This window comes from Idiotropiscis lumnitzeri, chromosome 6, assembly GCF_059441095.1.
Source record: "Idiotropiscis lumnitzeri isolate Australia: NSW breed Sydney's pygmy pipehorse chromosome 6, RoL_Ilum_1.0, whole genome shotgun sequence".
Taxonomy (NCBI): domain Eukaryota; kingdom Metazoa; phylum Chordata; class Actinopteri; order Syngnathiformes; family Syngnathidae; genus Idiotropiscis; species Idiotropiscis lumnitzeri.
In genome coordinates, this window is record NC_142396.1 from 11,844,523 (window position 1) to 11,865,329 (window position 20,807).

General features: G+C 40.7%; 1 protein-coding gene across 1 annotated transcript in view; it reads right to left on the reverse strand.

Annotated features, from left to right (window-relative positions):
- insc (INSC spindle orientation adaptor protein) overlaps positions 1–18,240 on the reverse strand; it is a 37,613-nt gene extending 19,373 nt beyond the window's left edge. Inside the window, exons 1-2 of the mRNA XM_088298900.1 lie at positions 17,998–18,240; positions 3,470–3,561 (exon numbers count right to left, since the gene is read on the reverse strand). Coding sequence (XP_088155026.1) covers positions 3,470–3,528 — 59 coding nt within the window. The 5' untranslated portion in view covers positions 3,529–3,561; positions 17,998–18,240. The remainder of the gene's footprint in view (positions 1–3,469; positions 3,562–17,997) is intronic.
- Between the last annotated feature and the right edge of the window lie 2,567 nt (positions 18,241–20,807).

The following is a 20,807-nucleotide window of genomic DNA, read 5'->3' on the forward strand; positions in this document are numbered from 1 at the left end:
GATTTGAAGAAAAAAATTGCATCTTAAATACAACTCAAAAATATACAGGGAGCCAGTGAAAGGCTATTTTCTCTTACGAGTACCAAACAAGAGGCGAACAGCAGTATTTTGGACCGACAGGAGCTGCTTGATGGAGGATTGGCTAACTCCGAAATAAAGTGTGTCGCAGTAATCCAACCACTGGGATCGAACACCATAACTTCTGTTTTCTTTTCATTTAAATTCAATAAATTTAGCGCCATCCATAAATATCTTAAAGTAATTTGATTGTTTGTATTAAGGAGGAAGTAAGCTACTTCGCACTCTTTATGTGTCGAACATGTTTTTCATGATGGCCATGGCGCCAGATGTCACATTCGCAAAAGACCACAGAAGAAGAACGTCCGGCATGGAAGCCCAAGTGGAAATGTGGGCAGAAAATAATACACACATAAACACACACACACACCATAGTGGCTTTGGTTTGGAGTGAAAGGGTGGAAACCAGGACACTTCTAAAAAATAAGTATTTAATGACAAAGGGAGTTAAAGTCCCTGTAAATTGGTGAAAATAAATGTCTTTTAAATGTGACACACTATAGATCCGACACACCACAGAGAAGAGTCTTGTTGACATCAGTGCTAATTCTGTTTTCTGAATGCGTTGAAACTACACCTAACAAACTGTCAACAATGAATCAAATATCGACACGCCTTTATCATACATTCACGCCGAAATCATCCCAGAAAAATATCAAATATCCGCTAAAAGCCTCTGGTGGCTGGACTAAATTCCACTGAGTTGCCTTGGAGTTAGCCTTGCCATGGCCATGAGAGGAGCTTGACACTAGCTAATATTGAGCTAAGCGGGAGTACTCTAGTCCGACAAATGGGCATCAGGTAGCTCGTCTGCAGCGTTACCGTCTCGCTTAGTGTTTGTGTCAGTGTGTGGGTCCATGTAAGAGAGACACTACAAGCCAAAGCCTTGAAGGACCACTGCATTACACTGCATCAACTTGCAGATGTATTCACTGAGGCAATAACCGAGGCATCCTCCATGGGGCCATGTTTGGAACTGTCTCTTCACGAAGTCTTCAGCCAAAAGGAAAGGCTGTGGATTAACTGTTTGCAGAAATAGACCAATGAACTAGTCCATCGTTCCCACTGGAGGTGAAATATGATGTTCTTTTTTGCTGCATTCACTGCCGTATCACCATAGCAGAATCCACTGTATCTAGAAACCGATTTTTTTTACTGCATTTACGTGCCCATTTATAGTCTGCAATAGATTGCAGTTGTATAGATGTGTTCACAGTATCCAAAGATTCTCCAGTTGTATTCACCGTTGAAGCGCTTAGTAAATCACCCGGGCAGTGTCGGTGCCGTCTGGCTTGTGTTTGAGACATATGAACCATTGAAGATGGTAAAAGCACATGGTACTAATGGTCCCTCTAAATGTGCAGTACAAGTCGCGCTCTGATTTTGTCCCGCCCTAAGTTCACTTCCACATGGTAACTGGATACTGTGCCCTCTGACTGGTCCATTTTGGTCCTCGTGGCGAGCCACAACAGACATATGACTGCCAGATGTTGTAGGCCGACCTTTCAAGGGAAGCCAGGAAACTGCATAGTGCATACAGTCAATTTCGCCGGCTTACACGCCTGGTCCGTATTGAACGTGATCGTCCCGTTTAGTTCTCCTGCTCTTATTTGACTCTGCACATCTACTTATAAGAAAACGTCTTGATGCGTTTCTGCACTCACACTCTGCACAAAACATCCCATCCCTGGTGGTGATTCAGTAAATCCCTGTCTGATTGTTTATGCAAAAACAGGAACTTTTAAAGCCAAGAATGGTCCATGTTTTGGTTTCCGATGTGCACACAGATGTTTTGAGGTCACAAATGTATTTGCACATGTGTGCTTAAGGTCTCCACCCCGACACAATCCACGTATGATTCGTTCTTTCCATTTTCAATGGGCTCTACACACGCAACACTTCGGTGTTGGGTGTACGGTGATATGTTAACTTCTGGTGGCATGCAAATGCACAGTGACAACTTAGGTAATGTGTTATAAGTCCAAACCGAGTTGATGCTGATAATAGCCGCATACCACGGTGTTGGCTGCTGGAGCCATCTCGTTTTCTAAAAGTACGGTAAAAATGTTGATGCCATTTCATCCTTGACAATTACTAGCACCGAACTATTGAATATACTCGACTTATTGCATAAATTCAGGTTATCACACATTTAACATGAGGTTATTTTTTTAGTCTAATGGCGTTCCATTATTTTGAAACTAATGTCATCTGACCCTTCCACCAAAAAATATTTAATGTGTTTAAAGTCTAGGGTTGATTGGCCAATAAATATTGTACATTTGTTTCTTACTTTAGAACATCAAAGCCCAAAACAATTTCCGCTCTTTCATATTTACATTTTTGTGGCTCAGATCTATATTACTAGATGAAAAATCGAGCCCGATACACGGGGCTGAATTTGAGTTTAATATTTTATTAGTCAGATGATGATGTGAGCATACACAAAAGCTGCAGCGACACACTGTCCAAAGGTTCAATCCCCACTTATTGGAATTCGTCAAACTCTAAGCTACTCTAAACAATATTATTACCATTCATCCTCTCGCTGTGACGCACAACCACACACCTCATCTCTGCTACATTATCAGGGGTTCAAGTGGATTAAAGTGGACTCTGTACATCTGAGCTGTTGTTATGTTAGACTATGGCACCTATTACTGTTATTGTCAATATAGTGTTTGTTTGTGACGACTGTTTCATGTTTGTGTGATGAAGCCTTTGGGGAAACATATACTTGGGGTCCTCGATTAACGATGGATTATGGTTTATGACAGAGTTCCATGAATGTGGCCAATGTTTTAAGTGCATTGCTAGTGTCTTGGAATATCTTGTTTGGAACTTATCTTTACTGTTTGGTGAAAACAGGGCTTCAGTAGCTACGTTAGCTACATGGTGACATATAGCCTCTAGATTTTATTTTTTTTTTTTCACAAAAAAGGTCAGCCTTAATTGTGAAAAAAATTGAGTGGCTAATCCCTGGTAGGTCTATTGTGGTTTTGATGCATTCACTGCGTCACTGCACTGTCAATATGTTTGTGCGTACCTTTTTGGAAGCAATCTTATCTGTTTGGTGGATGCAGGACTTCATATTATATCGGCCACTCGTGTGACAGATATGGCAACTGGACTTTTTGCAGTAAAAGGTGGCCAAGTACTCGTGGGACTACTGTGTGGATATGAGTCTTCATTTGTGCTGGTGCTTGATGCATTCATTTCCATTTTGAAACTAATCTTTACTGTATGGTGGAAGTGGGGCTTCATATTGCATCAGCCACGTTTGTGAAAATTATGGTCACTGCCTTTTTTTTTTTTTTTTCATTTTTACAATAAAGATCCGCTGCCAAGCACCATTGCATCCCTTAGGCCTCCCTGTCGCCATTCTACTTGCCTGCTGGGAGAAGAAGATAGCGAGCTGCTCTGCCTGGAGCTGCACTGCGGCGTCGCCATTCTTTCGTCCACCTTCCCGCTTTAGATTATCACCTGGAACACGAACAAGTAATCATATTTAATTAGTCTTGCAAGGAACAGGAACGACAGGCTCATCCACTAGAATGTCTCCTTATTGATCCGCCACCAAGTGTCCCATTCTTGTCTTGCCTTTCTTTGGCTGCGACCAATTCAATTATGAATGAAACTCTCTGTTAGGAGTCGCTGCGAGGCTGCTCTGGTGTGCCAGTGGAATCATATTTCTTATCTTTTAATTTATTGGCTGGCTGCCAGCCAGAGCCGCTCTCTCGCTCTCTCTTTCTCTCTCATCACTATTTTGAGCCTTAAGTGCCGCAACTTTATACCACCCGTTTTTATTGATGGATCCCATTTGGATTAGTCCATTTTCAAGCGGGAGATGCCACGGATGCACTCTGCCCAACCCCCTCGCCGACGCAGCCTTCTGGAGAGCCCGATCTCTAATCCTTTTTAGTTAATGATATCCTGCAGGGCGGCTACTCATTTTGCGTTTACTGTGGACTTTAATTACCAACCGATATTTAGCAAGAAGTGACAATGTGTCACACTCATGCATGCATGCATGACAACTCGTTGTATACGTCAGACTTTGTGGGAACTGTTTCGAGCAGTTCGCTTTTCTGCAAGCTCTCGTAAGAATGACCATGGAAATGAAGACCAAGTCCAATCATGCAATTTCATGCTATTCTAGGTGTCACTCAATGGCACGAAAAAAAGAACTGAAATATCCTCAGCAAGCAGATGCCACTGCTTTATCGTAAGGTATTATTATGCCAATAATTTAGTGACTTTGAGGGCCATTTTTTCATGTACAGCATTCAGTCCGAAGCACAGTCCAAGTGTGCATATGGTTCGAGTTTTCTTTCTAATGGTATTTTTGTAGACGGGTGCTATTAGAAAGGTGTGTTTGCGCCCTTCTAGGAGTGAACCCAGCTGATTTGCTTCCTGGCCAATGGAAGCGGTTCCTAGCATTTCCTTTATATTCAGTGCAGGACAGGTTCACACTGTCTTTGATGGGGCGGAAGCAGGAACTGGATCACGGAAGACCTTGCAGGAGGTCAAAGCCCACAAAGTACACAAGGAACTAAAGGAAGATCCACCCTTGAGGATGGTATCAAGTTGGCCAGGGCGATCGCAGATCCCACTATGAAGTGGGCACTTGGAGACAACTTTCACAGATTACACCACCTGTGCCAAAATTTAGACCGGCAGGGAAATCTAGTCTACTTTCAGTCATTAAATTGTGAGACTGCCGGTGGCATGAAGAAGAAAACACCCTTGGTCCGCTGGAACGTGGCATGGTCTGCCAAATTCCCAAACATGCGGAACTAGACTTGCCCAAGCACAAAAATCAAGATGTGAAAGTTTTATGCCAAGCGCATGTGCATAGTCTACAAAAATAGAACCCTGAGTGTTTGTTTTAAATAGAGCACAGCACGTAACTGCTCAAAGGCAGAGCCGGTGGCATGTTGAACACCCCAGCATGTCACTGAAGCCGCAAATGTTACACAACTCTATGGATTTTCTTTCAGAGATGAGTGAGCTTTGACAACACACGAGCTAATTTCCATACCAGGGTGGACGTTTCTTTTCATGCACAGCATTGAAACACGAGCTGCCCTTGCCTGCGGGTTCCCACCCGTCGGTGGGCTGCGGTGTTGGCAGTAAGGTGGACCAAACAAAGGACACCTCTGTTTTGGCTTTATGTCGCATGGCGGCTAAAGCAACAAGATCTCATTGCATGTGTATAAAGAAAATCACATGACAGAATCTCGGTCACACTTTGGTGCATTTTTAAAAAAATGAGTATAAAAGCTGGGTAATTTTCTTCTGTTATAACCTCCATCAAGGATGTTACATATTCCCAAATTGAGGATTGTGACCCAAAATTGGTTCTTTATATTGAATTGCCCGGGTAAAATTACTTGAGCAATATTATTGTTCAGTGAGTTGAGACATTTTCCTTTTGTGTTATTCGTCATTAGTTGTAAAATATAAGCGCAATATATACGAAATGTAACGTACGAAATAGAATGTAGCGATTGGAACATATAGAGCCTACAGATTGTAACATACGAAACGTAATTCACAAGAAGTTATGTACGAAACAATCTTTACAAAAGGAAACATGTAGAACTTATCATCCGAAAAGTAAGACATGAAAAGTTGTATACATTGTCATGTAGGAAAATGTAACATTATTTCATGTACGGAACGGAACAGTAGCCTTATGTCAGTCGATAGCAATACTACAGCAGTAAAATAATACCCCTTTGTCAGACTCATTCAAAACTGTAATATGTTGTATTCCAAAAACTCTGATTATTCGTTATAAACTGTGTGTTTTACCTTGCTACACTGTTACAAATGAAGAAAAGGGAGCTATCATTACAAGAAGTTCTGCTTCACTCTTTCACCCTTTTGTTTACAAAAATGCTACCAAGTCGGGTGGAAAAGAAAGCTCTAAAACTAGCATTTATGCTGGGGTGTGAGCTCACAATCTCTCTTAGTCACAATCATGCAGCCACTGTATGAAAATAAATGCTCGGTTGCTTTGATGTCACTCTGTGGTGAGGTTGAATGACTCGTTGCAGACTCTTGTGACAAACCACTGACAGGAAGATTTAAAACAAATCACGGTGTTGGCACAAATGAAGCATCCGCCTGGGCCCCAAAAAGAGGACAGGGTGGAGCCCCTCTTTAATATTAAGTTTCTTTCAGACCAGGTCTTGCTTTACTTTGTGCTTTCATGGCCTTCTGTGCGCAAACAAACTACACAGTCGCAGCTGTTCTGATAGTGCTATATAAATAAAGATGAAATGTATTGTATTGCATTTTAGTCAATGGAGAGTTCTTTTGCATGTAGTCCTTACAATCCACTAGGTCCTTTATCTCCAGTGTCTCTAAATACTGTGCATTCCACTGATTACATTGATATGGAGCTCCCTATCTCATGAAGCTCCCTTTTACACAGTCTGTAAAAGTTGATATTCAGACCACGTCACTGTTGTGTATAAACGTCACCAACATTGAAAGTGAAGTCCACCCAAGAGCAGTAAACTCACACATGTAATAATAATATTATATATATATCTGGATTCCCTGCTAATCACCAAGTTTGGCGGGGAAGCTGTCATTTCACTTTGAGCGACAAGGCAACATAAATCTTGCCATTAACATCACATCCCGCCGCCTCCTGCGACCTAATGATGGAAAATCAGTGGCGAGCAGCTGACACGTCTCACGCCGGCATGACAGGGGAGGCCTCTAAACGAGTAGATTGCTGACAAGTAAGCACGGATGATGCTCTTATCCTTGTTGTTTTACTACACAAATGTTTTAAGGAAGACGAGGGAGTGACGGGATGGAACATGGGAGGTAACCGGAAAAACAATACAGAATAGTACAAATAAGTCCATATCTTTCCTGTAGGAAGATCATTTTCAGTTAATTTTCAACATGTGAAGCTTGAGGTGTGATTTCTTTATCATATTTCATATTGTTTACTGCATTACAGTGAGATCAGCATTGCAGCGAGTATTTGCGCATTGAATCAGTTCTCATTTGTAATAGTATCTAAGACAGGGTAAGATGTGAAATTCTTGTCTACCTGCCTCAGTGCTATCTCTACTGTTAGACCTAGACCCCAGTCATTCATGGTGTTCTTGTGTGTGTTTTCTCTGGCTACGCCCACTTCTTTCCACATTTCATAAACATTGATGTCATCTTCACTAAAGACTTTATTGCTTATAGATGATTAGGTTAGATTATAGGTGTTTGAATGCTTTTTTGTTGATATGTGTCCTTTGATTGACGGGCACCGAGTTCAGGATGTAACCCGCGATTTTCACTCGGTGTATGCTGGGATATGCTGCAGCTCACCAACTACCCTAATGACGAAAAGTATGATTGGGTGGATGGATGGGTAAAAAGCGTTTCCTCTCATGAGGTTGTAGAGATACAAGTAAGCAAGATTTATCTATTTAAAAAGGTAACATTTCAAATGTAAAGACACAGTCTGAGTACACTATTACATGAATTGAATTCAGACAATGGTGACTCAACTGGAAAAATATTTTTTTTGCCTCTATCCCCTTAATTAGATGACATAAGTAGAGTTCTTTTTTCCTCCCCGACGTAATATCTGATTGTCCAGAAGTTATTCTCAGCACTGCCTGGTCTGCTTTTGGTCTTGTTTTGGTTCTGTCTAATACATTGTTATTGGTCTCTGAGACGGGAACCTTTTCACGTGCAAGTTGCAGACACAACCAAACACATGGCCTTGTAAGGCCTCGCGATTCTATTCTCGTCTCACCGCATTCTTTCCTCTGCCAACATTGTAATGATAATATGAAGAAAAAAATTGAAAATAATGGTGAAATGTGGACACACAGCAAGTAACAAAACCATAAATGGCGAACATGGACGCTCACAACATTGTGCGGCAATCATGTGTCACAGTCAAATGGAATCCTAATCATTGGTAAAGATCCCGGCTCCACATGATTTGTGGCTGACTGAAGGAGCTAATAAGTTAGAATATACTGGAACACTAATGATTATTAAAGAAGCCTTCACATAATATAACATTTTTAGGCTAAATTAAAGGAACGCATTAATGAGCTAGCTACTGGAAAGTAAATGTAGACGCGGACACAGAACATGTGTGGAGGGACCAAATGTTATTGTCTGCTGGAACACTAATCATTCTTAAAGACTCCCTGTTCACATATTTGAAGATTGGATGCAGATTGGGAGAAATTAATTACCGTAGTCGCCCTAATACAAGCTTGGATACACACAACATTGCGGTGAAACCCCATCAATTCGCCTGAATGCTAATCATTTCCACATAAAACTATCATTTTTTACGCTTCTCACGATATTTTTTTTTTACACCAATATTTACAACATATAAAAATGTAACATGCAAAAATGTATCTGGTAAGTAAATGCTGCTGGTTTGGGTTAGTTAACAAAGCTCCTAACAGAGTTCAAACTGGCTCATTTAGGAAGAATTTCCTGATGGACAAGGAGCTATATTTGAGTGAGGAGTTTATTCTAAACGATAACGTGGGGCACATGCTCTTACAACTACTGGAATATGAACATGGATGCATATAAAATTGAGGAGCGACTGCATCAGTCAGTTTATTGTAGCACCGTTTGTGTTCATTGTAAAAGCTGCCCTCTCTGCATAATGTAAAATCAGGGAAGTTGCTTTCAGTCTCTGTCTTCTGTAATTTATCTTGGAGACAAATATTTATGCTTCGAGAGTGAGGTCAAATAGGCTCAAGACTTTGCTGCATCAAAGTCTTGAATGTCTATTTATGAAAAGGGAGGCGTCTATTGTGACTGCCACTGTTTCAAGAAATAGAAATTGCATTCACCCATCATTTTTTATATAGGCTTACCTGCAGTCATTTTTAGAGTGGCAGGAGAGCTGGCACCTGTACAAACCAACTTGGGGCAAGAGTCTGGGTACACCTTGGAAAGGTTGCCAGCCTATCTCAGGATGCAAATAGGCGAACAAGCATTCACACTCACAATCACACTTATGGACAAGTTAGTCTTCAATGAACCAAATGTGCATGTTTTTGAAATATGGGAGAAAACTGGATAACATGCCAACTCCACACAGGAGGTTCGTAGCAAAGAGTGAAGCGGTGGACTTAAAGTTTATGTCTGTAACACAATTTAGCACACACGCCTGCTAAGATCCTTTCACTGCTTCAAATGCATTCATCCTAAAAAAAACAAAGCAGTACCGTACCTCCGGAGCCTTGACCAGTGAAATATCCAAATTCATTTTAGCTGCTCCGCTAACAAAATATTGAAACAAACTCTGAAAGAAAGAACAGATGAGGTGGCTAAGACTCTCTAGTAGGACTGAGAGACTTCTGGGAACTGGATCGGGTACATGACACTGGAGAAGCGTCTACCAGAGAGCCATCGGGAGCTGCTTAATAATGAATGAGGCCTGCAGCTAGGCGGCAGTACAAATGGCTATTAGGGGGGGAGTCATCCGGACAAAATTGGACGCAGGCACGCGGCCTGGTCGCCTAAATACAGCAGTTGTAATCAGCCATAGCGAGTGGTCACACATGTTGCTAACAGCCCTTGTCATCGCCTCGCGGCACTTTACACACAGCAGGCTGCAAATGTGTTTACACTCACAGTTTTATCGGAAAAATGACTTTAGCACAATGCCCACCCCAGAAGTAGACAAAAAAAACACATCAGTCTGCTTCGGCTTTGTGTCTTTCCATTGTCAAGTTGTGAAGGGCACCAGAAAAATACATCCGTGCCACTTTTTGGCACTTTTTCTGAGGATACCAAGCGCATTGGTAGATACATCGCATAGTTTTCTAATGCCATATTACGTTTTACCAATTTCTCACACAGACTACGGTAAGGGACAGTAAGTGAAACTATCTTGCACTATTCCCAGGTGGCTACGCCGTAAAGAAACATACTGTAGCTAATCTTCTGGCGTGCAGTTGTTGTGGCTAGCAATATGCTTTTGGCAGTGCATAAAACTTTATGTTCAACCCAAAAGAAAATAATTAATTATTTTTTTTTTTTTTTTTAAATTGTATTCATGATTAGAGAATTATTAATGTATTGGATTATTTACCGGTTGTCGTTTGTAGGATTCATTTTAAATCGTATTAAATGTGCGACCCAAACCATGTCTTTCAAACCAAAGTACTTACCGAACTGCAATTTCTTGGTGGACTGTTACACCGGTACAATTAATTAAACCTTCTCCAATTTGGTGGATACAAGAGTTAACGGTGGCAAAACTCTCAAAAGTAGACTCTGTCTGCAGATATAAACATTTTGGGTTGAAACGACTGGACTTTTGTCAAAACCAAAAAAATTAGCTCAGTTTTTGCTGAGCAACTAACAATCTAAAAACAGCAGCAGTGCATTAGACACACCTCAGACAGTTGCCATTTAGCCCTCCAGCTAAGCTTTTTTTGCAACAGTTTCACACTTTTTTTACTGCCAGGATTTAGGCCTTGACAGCAATTTCAAAGTCAGATAATTCTTGTAAATATGAGATCAGTCTAGCATAAGCTATTTGTTGAAAACCGTGCCATCACCACACTCGTTAACAGAACCACAATTTTGTGGTTACATTTGCAAAAACACCATTTTAACACTTGACACATCCAACCAAAATACCTTTCAGCCTTCCTTATTTCTTTGGGACAATAGAGGCTCTCTTGTGACTTTAGCAGCTTCTCCTTCTACTCTGAGCCATGTTGATTTTCGATGATCGTAGTATCTGAAGTCAAACATCGACCATTGTATTGTCTCCTTCCTTGATTTTATTGATTTTGAATGCTTGTATGCAAGTCGGTCACACCTTGTTATTGTCACCTCTCGAACAGCCTCAACTGACTTTCTTTCAAAGATAGCTGTGGTCAGGGGTTAAATTTGTACATTGTGAACTCACCAACCACTGCCAATTCAAACAATCCATTCAACATTTCAACTTTAAAGGATAGGGGCTCAGCAAGATATTGTATCTGGTGGTTTTGTATATTTTGATCCTTGGCACTAGTTGAAAATGTATGGTCAAAGTGTAAATCCTTAGATACATGGTGATAATTTGAGGTTAAACATGAGGTTTTGTTCAGGGTTCTTGTCAACTCTCAAGCTGTCACTCACAACCCAGTCAGTCTTCACACTTTGAAGAATGGCGGCTTTGCCAAAGCAAGAAAGGTCTCTGTTTGTTTTATATGTTTTGAGCAGATACTTCTTAAGAATTTGTGGTTAGACATCAGTTTTGTACTTTGTTGTAATCTCTGTACCAGTCACAATTATTTTTGTTGTTTTTTTCCCTTTTGACCCATCTTTCACAAAAGACTTTCACTGGCCAGGCTTTGTTGGTTTTGGATGTTTTGAATGAAGATACTTGTATATTTGAGGTAAGACGTCACATTTCAAACAGGGTCTTTGTCTACTTTCTACTGGTTAGCCTTAAAAAGACCATTCTTATTCAGACAATCTTCTTTCAAAGATACGAGCTTCGTCATAGCAAAATATCTACTGGATTGGGGTGTTTTGAGTCAGAATCTTGTGGAGAATTTATCTTCAAAGGCTAGAACCTTCGGTAAATGGCAAGATATTAAACTGAGATGCTTGTTAAAAAGGTACAGTCAGTAAGAAATTCACGAAACATGAATTATAACTACGATAATGTAAATGTAATTTAGCGTTCCTTCTGTCTTTGGTCCTGATGTTCAAATAAGCTGGGGTCAAAACTATACTTAATAACTGAGTTTAAGAAAGGGAATGTTGCTGTAATGTTTTTTTTTTTTTACTTTAAATATTTCTGTCAGAAAAGGCACTTTTGGCTTGTTTTATTTTTACTGCACATATTTTTTTCATCTTTGTTTCTGTGCTGGGAAAATACTGGCAGTTCCAGTGCACACGGTGAGAGGCAACAGCAATAAAATATGTCATGTAAAAACAATATTAATGCCGCTCCATGCTCGTCTTTACAACCTTGCCAGGGGTTTTTGAGTCGTAAACTCTGGAGAAACCTGTCTCGAGCCTCCAAGTTGAACGTGGAGGACGTAAAGTCTGTTCAGCAGTCCTATAAGATAAAAGCACATTTCTCTTCCTTTTTCAAGCATTTTCTGTATACTTTCAGTGCTTCTTCATGATCTTTATTGTTCTGAAGAAGCTATAATCTTCCACCCAAACCTAAATGGCTGAACTGGGTAGCTGTGGTTTACTGTAAAACCCCTTAGTAGTGTTCTAGTTTTATGATTTGACTTTCCCAGATGGACTGTGGTTTGTTCTCTTTGGCAAAGATCATGGATGTGAGTGGACGTCATCGCTACAGATATGCTTTTGGTGTCAGTTTCCAACAGAGTTCTGTTCTTATAAGGCGGCAATGTACCCAAATTTGTAATTAAGTTGAAACGTAGTGCATCACTATCACTCACTTCCTCCTTAGTAATGTCGAAATTACAGTAAACATTTTCATTAAAAAGACTCCTAGGCCAAAAATCGAGAACAGTTGAAGAAAAAAATCTAAGTGCGGTGGTAATTGAGTACGACCATGTATTGTTACGCCAATGAGCAAACACATTCCTGAAAAACATGGCATAACGAAACCTTTGCGATTCAATTTCTTTTGCAACCCGTTTAGGCAGCCAAAGCATCGGGCCAAATTGAACTGTGGTTTTAAAACCAAGGCAAGGACAGAACATACTTTCTGATACACCGTTGCCTCCAAAATCGCAGTCCATTTGTGGTCGCCAACGTCTGTTATCTACCATCCTAAGCTTTTGTCTGAGATGGCCAAAATGATACAAAAGTGTCCAACAGGCTTTTGTAGCACTTCCCATCATCCTCATCCTTCTCGCCTCTCAATCAAGCCGCGAATGATCTCACTCGCATTTATGTCGCACAGCTACTTCAAGCAAGATGGAGTGCCTCACAAATGGCATCGGCCACAGTGTTACATGTCAGGAGGACCCAGCAACTACCAGCGGCATTTCATGCGTAATTTAAATTTGGCTGAGCATCCATCAGCACCCACGCCCCACAAATTCATGGATGTCCTCAAAGTCATGCACACATACCGATTGTTAAAATGTGACAGACCCCACACTTCACCAGAAAAAAAAAAATCAGCACATGCTGCTTCAGCTATTATAGTTTGGTGAACTCCATATCACCAACACAGCACACTGCACATGGAAGATAAATATTGACTCCATCTTAAAACATCCCAAACTACAGGACAGTCTTTTCGGGACTTCTGACAATCTGTCTAATTGCCAGAGTTGAAGTTCCTACCGTTTATTCGTGCATATCAGAAAATATATATATATATTTTTTTTTAAACAGACTCACACCATAGGATAATGGCTCTGGACAATCTTTTATGGACATCAGGCCTTTGCTGACGTTGATCGAAAGTGATGGCAAATGGTTGAATTTGGCCTGATCATGATGTCATTATTGCCGCTAAATGCTCACGAGGTAACTCCACAGCTGTTTGAGATTAGGCGGCGGGGGTGAACTAGGTGCGCCGACTCTTTCGTGGGAGCGTATAGGCGAGACGATTAAAACAGGGACGGATGGGCGGGAGGATCCACCGGGCCAGATCTAAGCTGAGCAATACACGCACCACTTCAAGGAAGTTTCATTTTGGGCGTTCCCTGGCAGCATCTAGGTAGCAAATGTGCAAGCCAAATGGGAACCACGTGGGGGTCAGCAGGAGTAAATAATACAAAGAATGCACAGGAGTCTGTGCTGCACATGCATGCAACTTTAAAAAAGTCCCATGAACATTTTTTCTGCACAATGCACAAAATGCTGTCATGACTCATTTGAGAAAAAAACAGAACAAGCTGTGAAAATAAAGACTCAACAAAGTTATTACATTCTGTACAGTCATTTAAGTGAAAAAATAAGAATGCAAATTATTATATTAGAATCACTAAATAATGGCGACATGGTGGGCAATCGGTTGCTGAGGTTGTGGGTCGTGAGATTCGAACACTGCACCTCTGAGCTGTAAAGTAGACGTGTTAACCAGTCTTTCACCGTACCGCAGAGCTTGTAATATATTAAATAATATTGCCCAAGATTAGATAATATATATAGTACAAAGAAAAGTCAATGTTACATCAGAGTAAGCAATGATAAATACTAAATACAGTTCAATAAATTCAAGTAAATAAATAAAATAATATTGAAAATAAAAGTTGACTAGGTAATTAAAGATAAAGATAAACTCCTCAAAATATGCATTGAAGTAAAAAAAACTAAAAGAATCGATTCGGAACCCCATGTTAACCAGAGCCCTCTCATATGTCTGTGCTTGAAACAAACTGCACACCTACGCACAATTACTTAATACGCGTAAACATCCCTTTCATAGCAGCACAGCGGTGATACACGAGCACCTTAAAAAGGAAGCAAGTAGCGGCTGATGCTTGATTTAATTTACAACAGGCATTTGTCAGTGAATTCACGTGTATTAAAAACCAAAACATAGTTTTCATACACGCGTGATTGACATCAAAACCGCAAGAGCACAGCGACTAAGCACCACGTGTTGCATTTATGAACTTGGAAATGTCACCACTCAAAGTACAACAATTCCCAAGTTTTGGGTTCTGTTAATAATTACTAAACATTAAAACTAAACATTTACATGCTTGCGCTTAACATCAATGTGTATTGCGTTTGTGGATGGCTGCAGCACCACACAAGTGCACAGAGACAAACAAACAAGGCAGCAATTATATATAAAATTTAATCGAAATTGGGAACTGAAAATTGAATCGAATCGGTGCGTGAGTGAATCGTTATGTTTCTACTGTTGAGATTTATTCATTCTGTCAGAATCCAGTCCAATTAACTGATGTACAGTAGAAATGAAGTGGTCTTAAGATGTAGAGCTGAAAAGAGAAAGAAAAAGCAGGTCACAATATGGGGAAGCTCTGAGCCGGCGTTCTAATTCAAGCTGTCTGATATTGATTCTCTCTGCGGCCTTGGAGAGCCACGCCGGCTGCCATATTGGAACCACCCACGCAAAAATTTATACCTGCACTCTCCTAATTGAGTCCATCGCTGAGTCCGCGGCCGACGTCGCCCACGGTAAAGCACGGCTTTGTGACGTACGCGTCAAGTGCACGTATATCCATATTTTGTGCTGCTGGATTAAATCATGTCATGGCTATAGGCTGTCAACATATAGGCTGGATTTGCACTGCTGATCCAAGCACCTAATTCCGCACTGATACTTATACTTTACCCTGTTTTTGTGATTAGGCACTATTTCCTTGTACATTTCAATTTCCACTGATCTGATAAGGCAGCGTTTTCATTTACTGAACACGTAATCACAGCTATAATGTCATATACAAAAATTGCATGTCAACTCCATAGGCGTCAGTATCGGACACTGACAAGTGACAACACAGACATTGGGGTAGACTTGGCTATATATCCATCTCACCAATTGGTGTATTCTGACGTCAAGATAGCATTGACACGGTTTACCCCATCTGTGTGTTGGAAATGTATCTGCATTTGGAAGAGGACTCATTACATGGAATTTTTTTCTATCTCTGTGCCTCTTCGAAGCAAAAAAAAATCAAGTTGCTTCACTTGAGCCCTGCAGTGTAAATCCAGTCTCAGATATCATTCCCGTGTCATCCCAATGGGGGACATCAATAGTGATGACAGTACTTCAGTTGAACCAACTTTCTGTGATCTGAGTAATAAATCTTCAGAGCGTCTGTTTGTATACCGATGGAACTGCAGATGTCATCTGCCTGCCTCGGCTGAGATCAAAGGTGACGTTTAAAAGGCAGCAACCAGACTCGCAGACCTAAAGCCAGGGTGGTTTGTTCCTGTGAATCTATGTTGGCCTGGAGTTCAAATGCAAATGAGCATGTAAGTTGATGCCAATAGACACACCCCATATGCTATAATTTTATTTGAGGTCTAAACCCAGTTGGAATCTATTTTTTACACCAGACCCGTTTTGTTTGTTCAACTCATAACTTAAATAACAGCTCTAATGTTCTATATGTAGACCACGTGTAATATTATATGCTCTTTGAATGTTGCCTATCCAGACCATAGTTTGTCTGTACAATATGGTGTGGAATCAAACATTGACACCACCACCATTTTAGTTTCTTCAATTTAAAAATTAAATAACATACAAGATTAGATATCTCTCCTCACATTTTTACCCAATACTGAATCAAACCATAAGAGGTTCTTCGATGGCCAATGTTAAAACATTTAAGTTCTGAGGAAATATGCGAAAATTTCAACATATTCAAAATTAATACAAAATTAAATCAGCAAATCAATGGCTGGAAAACACTAGATTACTTCGTTTTTCTGAAAATGTTATCTAATCCTGAATCATACAAATCGGACGTTTGACTTTCCTACGATGCACGTTCTTTGACCCCCTTTCAACAGTCAATAAAATCCAAAAGAAATTGATTCATAATACTTACACATTTGAACAACAAACTGTGGTTTTCACAGTGGTACCATACATTTTCAGAAAATTATATCAAATGCCAAATAATGAGGCCCACATTTGTGTTCAACAATTTGCTATTTCTACATAATCACATAACAAAAACTGAGCCTCGCTTTGAGCAACATCGACACTATACAGTTTATTCACACCCGCCATCAAAGTTTAGGAGCCTCCAATGAATAGTCCATTGCAATTGGCTGATGATTACGATGAATTTGTGGAGAGCCGGGCCTATTTAGCAAAATGTGCCACACCCTCTTCTTCTGTGTTGCTTAGCAAGTTGGAAACATAACTTGTGCGCTGAGCTATCATTATGGTCTTAGCCGTGATACCAGAAAACGGCGACCATGTTCACTTAATTTCAGACAGGGGTGATGTCATGCAGAGGGGGGCAGACAAATTGTAAATTGGCACCCTTTAAAAACTGTCTTGAACTTGTAGCTTTTCCAGTGGTTAGTTTTATAAGCACCAATGTACAATTCAGAATTTGAGGTGAAAAAAAAGTGCACTAAACGTTGACGTGTCAGCATATCGTAAAAGTGCATCAAATTTTGTTTTGTCTTTGTACACAAAAAGTTAGCTTCATATTCACCAGGCCGGTCACACAAGATCCAAACTAAAGTCGCTGGTCATGAAAAATTGGAATTAAACATACCAAACCAAATCATCAATGGGAAGGGTAACAAAAAAGCAAACTTTTTTCTTTTTTTTTTTCAAAACAAAAGCAGTACCAATGCTAAAAACAATCAGAAGCAACCTTTATGACACTAAAGCATGCTTTGTTTTTCACAATACAACACCAGTTCCCAGTTATCTTAAATTTTGTTTCATTTATGGGTCCAAGTACATTAAGGAGAAAGAATTAAAGTACAGCTACGTAATAGCCACTTGTCACACAACACTTGAAATCGTTCTATCTCAAGCAAATGTTGAGGACAGCTTTTGTTACCATGACAACCAAGGGCGCTGCGAGGGTGTTGTGACAAGACCAGGGTTTCTCAGTATGTAATGACTTTTTTGCACTATTTTTACATACTAAATTATGTAGCTTGGTCAATAAAGTTTGGGAAACTGCAATTGGCCACTGTGCATCATATATTTACTTTTTTTATTTTTATTATTTCTTTAATATTGTTAGAACTTTTTTGGGAGGGGGGAAATCAAATACAAATTCGAGGCAATGTTTTAAGTTAAAGGGTAAAGACAAGTTATTGGTTATCATTAATGAGATGTTACTTTTGAATTGAGTACAAAATTGGATGAAAAACATTTTAATAATTGTAAAAGTATTAAATTTCCTCAAAGTTCCAGACAGACATGAGCTAACACTCATATTATGCTTACAATTTGGAGAACTCATCACTTCCAAACCTACTTACAAGTGAACTTTTCATTGAACTCACCCCTGCTCCGTGGTTGAAAAAGGTTAAGTGTTCCCGCCGGGATTCATTGCAAAACCACTTGATTCTTCTTCTGTCTTCTTCAGTTTTTCCCGTCCCAGAGGCGCGTTATGTGGCCCTGCTGAAGTAAAGCTCTGCACAGACTGGCCTGGCTGGAGAAAGCCCACATCTTACTGTCAGGCAAGCGGCGGAGCATAGTTTGTGCCGGGCCACGGTCCAAACAGACATGAAGCTATTCTATTTCCGTCTACTGCCATGTGAGCACAGCCACTGCTGCAGATTGAAGGGGCGGGAGAAAGTCTCAGTATAATTGCATACTGAGATGTAATTGCACGACAAGGTAAAGAACTTTTTTTTTAAAGTACGACTCTGGAGAACGAAGGGGGAAAAAAAATAAAATAAATAAATGAGGAGCTGGCTTCCAGATGTGTGGGCAAAGGGGAGGAGAAGTTCGCAAGGGAGGGGCTGCAAAAGATGTAGAAAAAGTGCTACGGCAGCAGAATGAAATCCCATTTCAGACCAAGCAAAAAGCTTGTTTACCTTCCTGGGGTAGCATCGCACGCAGACGAGTGGGGGATTGTGGGGAAGGTGAGAGGACGTCGGGTCAGACCCTTTGTTGTTTCTGGACCTGTACCGCCTTGACTTATCCCACCGGTGTCTACTTTCACACATGGAAGTAACACCCGTGTGGAAAAAGTGGAGCGGGGGGGCTTTTTAAATCAGTGAAGGAAAGTTCAAGTGTAAACGGCAGTCAGCTGGTTTGCATTAGCTTATGTCGTGACTTAACAATTGCATGGCCACGTACACCTACTGGAGCGTCTATAAATATTGGCGTAAATGCCAACATAAACAGCTAATTTCCGCTCAAGTTTGACCTAATTTCCTGTTGAATTTGACTGAAGTGTACTGACAACTAGCTCGACTTTATCAGAAGAATTACAATCTTGGATATGCTAGCAAATTCCAATTTTGTGGCAAAATCTCTATATTCCTGATTTACACTCTATGTCCAATTTATTGTTTTGATTTCGTGTCACAATCTGAAATTATAAGCGGTGTGCATCTAAGTATTGAGCTAAAATCTCAAGTACTATTGAGCGACGCGTAAGAACAATGGGAGTGGAACGACTAACCCTGTATTTACGCTACAGGTCCCAGTCGGTAAATGGGTTTTCACTTGTATATTGTTTTTCTGCCTTTGGTACCACACTCAATGCACTTTAACACTGTCTCCTCATTTTACATGCTGATGACGCAGCATCGGGAGACAACTGGGGGTTCCGTATCTTACTCAAGTACACTGTTAAGGATCAAACCAACCACGTTTCGATGAAAAAACAACTCACCACCTGACCAACTCACTCCAGCATCGTTATGCTTCCGCCATGTAGACCGCATGCCTCTCCTGCACTGAATTTAAAGAGAATGAGGTGAGCCGCTTCATTTGGCCACAATAAAGTCGGCTCTGTTCACGCCCACTACTGTGCAAACGCTCATTTCTGCAAAAATACCCAAAGAACAAAAGTCCACCTATGTGCACGGTTAGATTGTACTTTACGTTAGACTTGTGCTGTGGATGAAAACAGAACCCATAGTGTCGCTATTGAGTGACAACGATTGACTTTATAGATGCTCTGCGTGTAAGGGGCTGGTAGCATACCCGCTGACACTGTATTTAGTCACTTATGCCTTTCCGACAGGACTCGCCAAAGCGTGGAATTCACACACCATTCACACCATTGCAGCTTGGAGCATGTAGATAATTAGATGCATGACAAGATAAGCGGTTGTGTGTGTTAGTTAGTGGCAGTTAGGTCAGAAACCTAACTTTTGTTGGTCAAATTTATCCCCCATCGCTTCGGTACCTTATCTACAGAATTACAGTGTGTGGCCAGTGTGAAAGCAGTGTTCGTTTAATTAATTGGCATTTTATTTTCGATTGTTAGTATGCATTGCTCGCTATGGGGTCACCCGATTTCAGTAGCTAATGGAGCTAGCACCATTTCATTCTCACATACAGGACTCATTTGGGTTTACTGATCCGAACTGTGCGATGGCAAATCGAACTGAAGTATACCGCTTGATGGAAGCACAATGTCATTCCTTGGAACCAAAGCCGTCTTCATTATTGCCTTTCGGAATTGGGATTCCGTAATTGTACGACAGTAACAATTGCTTTCAAGACAAATTGGCAGGTCGCTCCATTTAAGTAGCTTGGTGGGGATGCAAGCAAGATCCGGCTTACCTGGAACAAAGAGCAATGTGTTGTGCTCTGCTTCATAGAAACGTGTCATGATATCAATCCTTCATCCTATTGTCTCCTATTACAATCTATGTCTTCTGTGTTTGTATTTTAACACAAAAGTCAATCAATAAAGTCAATTGCGGCTCTGTTCGAGCTGCTTTTTAAGGAGGAGGCATTAAATGAATTTACAGAAGCAGTAGAAAGGCACACATCTTCCAAAGCGCTCCGGTTTGGAAATGGCTTTTGTGGTGTTGGATTCTGGGAATGGGGCTGGGGTCGTCCTAAATTTTGAACTCAATTTGGGGGGTTTTATTTCTCGCACAAACCCACAAATTTTCATGTTGAGGGGCCCCTTGCAGTGCATCTGTGTGCCATTATCAGCACCATTGCGGCCTTGTTACATCACGACTGGGACACGAGCTCCAAAACCGAAGGAATGACCCGCCAAGTTGTCTTCCAGCTGCCCCTCACTCGTCCCCACAAAGTACCCAAACGCAGAGATCATATGTACATATTTTTCCTCCGCCTGTGTCATCCAAGAAAAGTTTCCGTGCGGATCCCAGTGTGG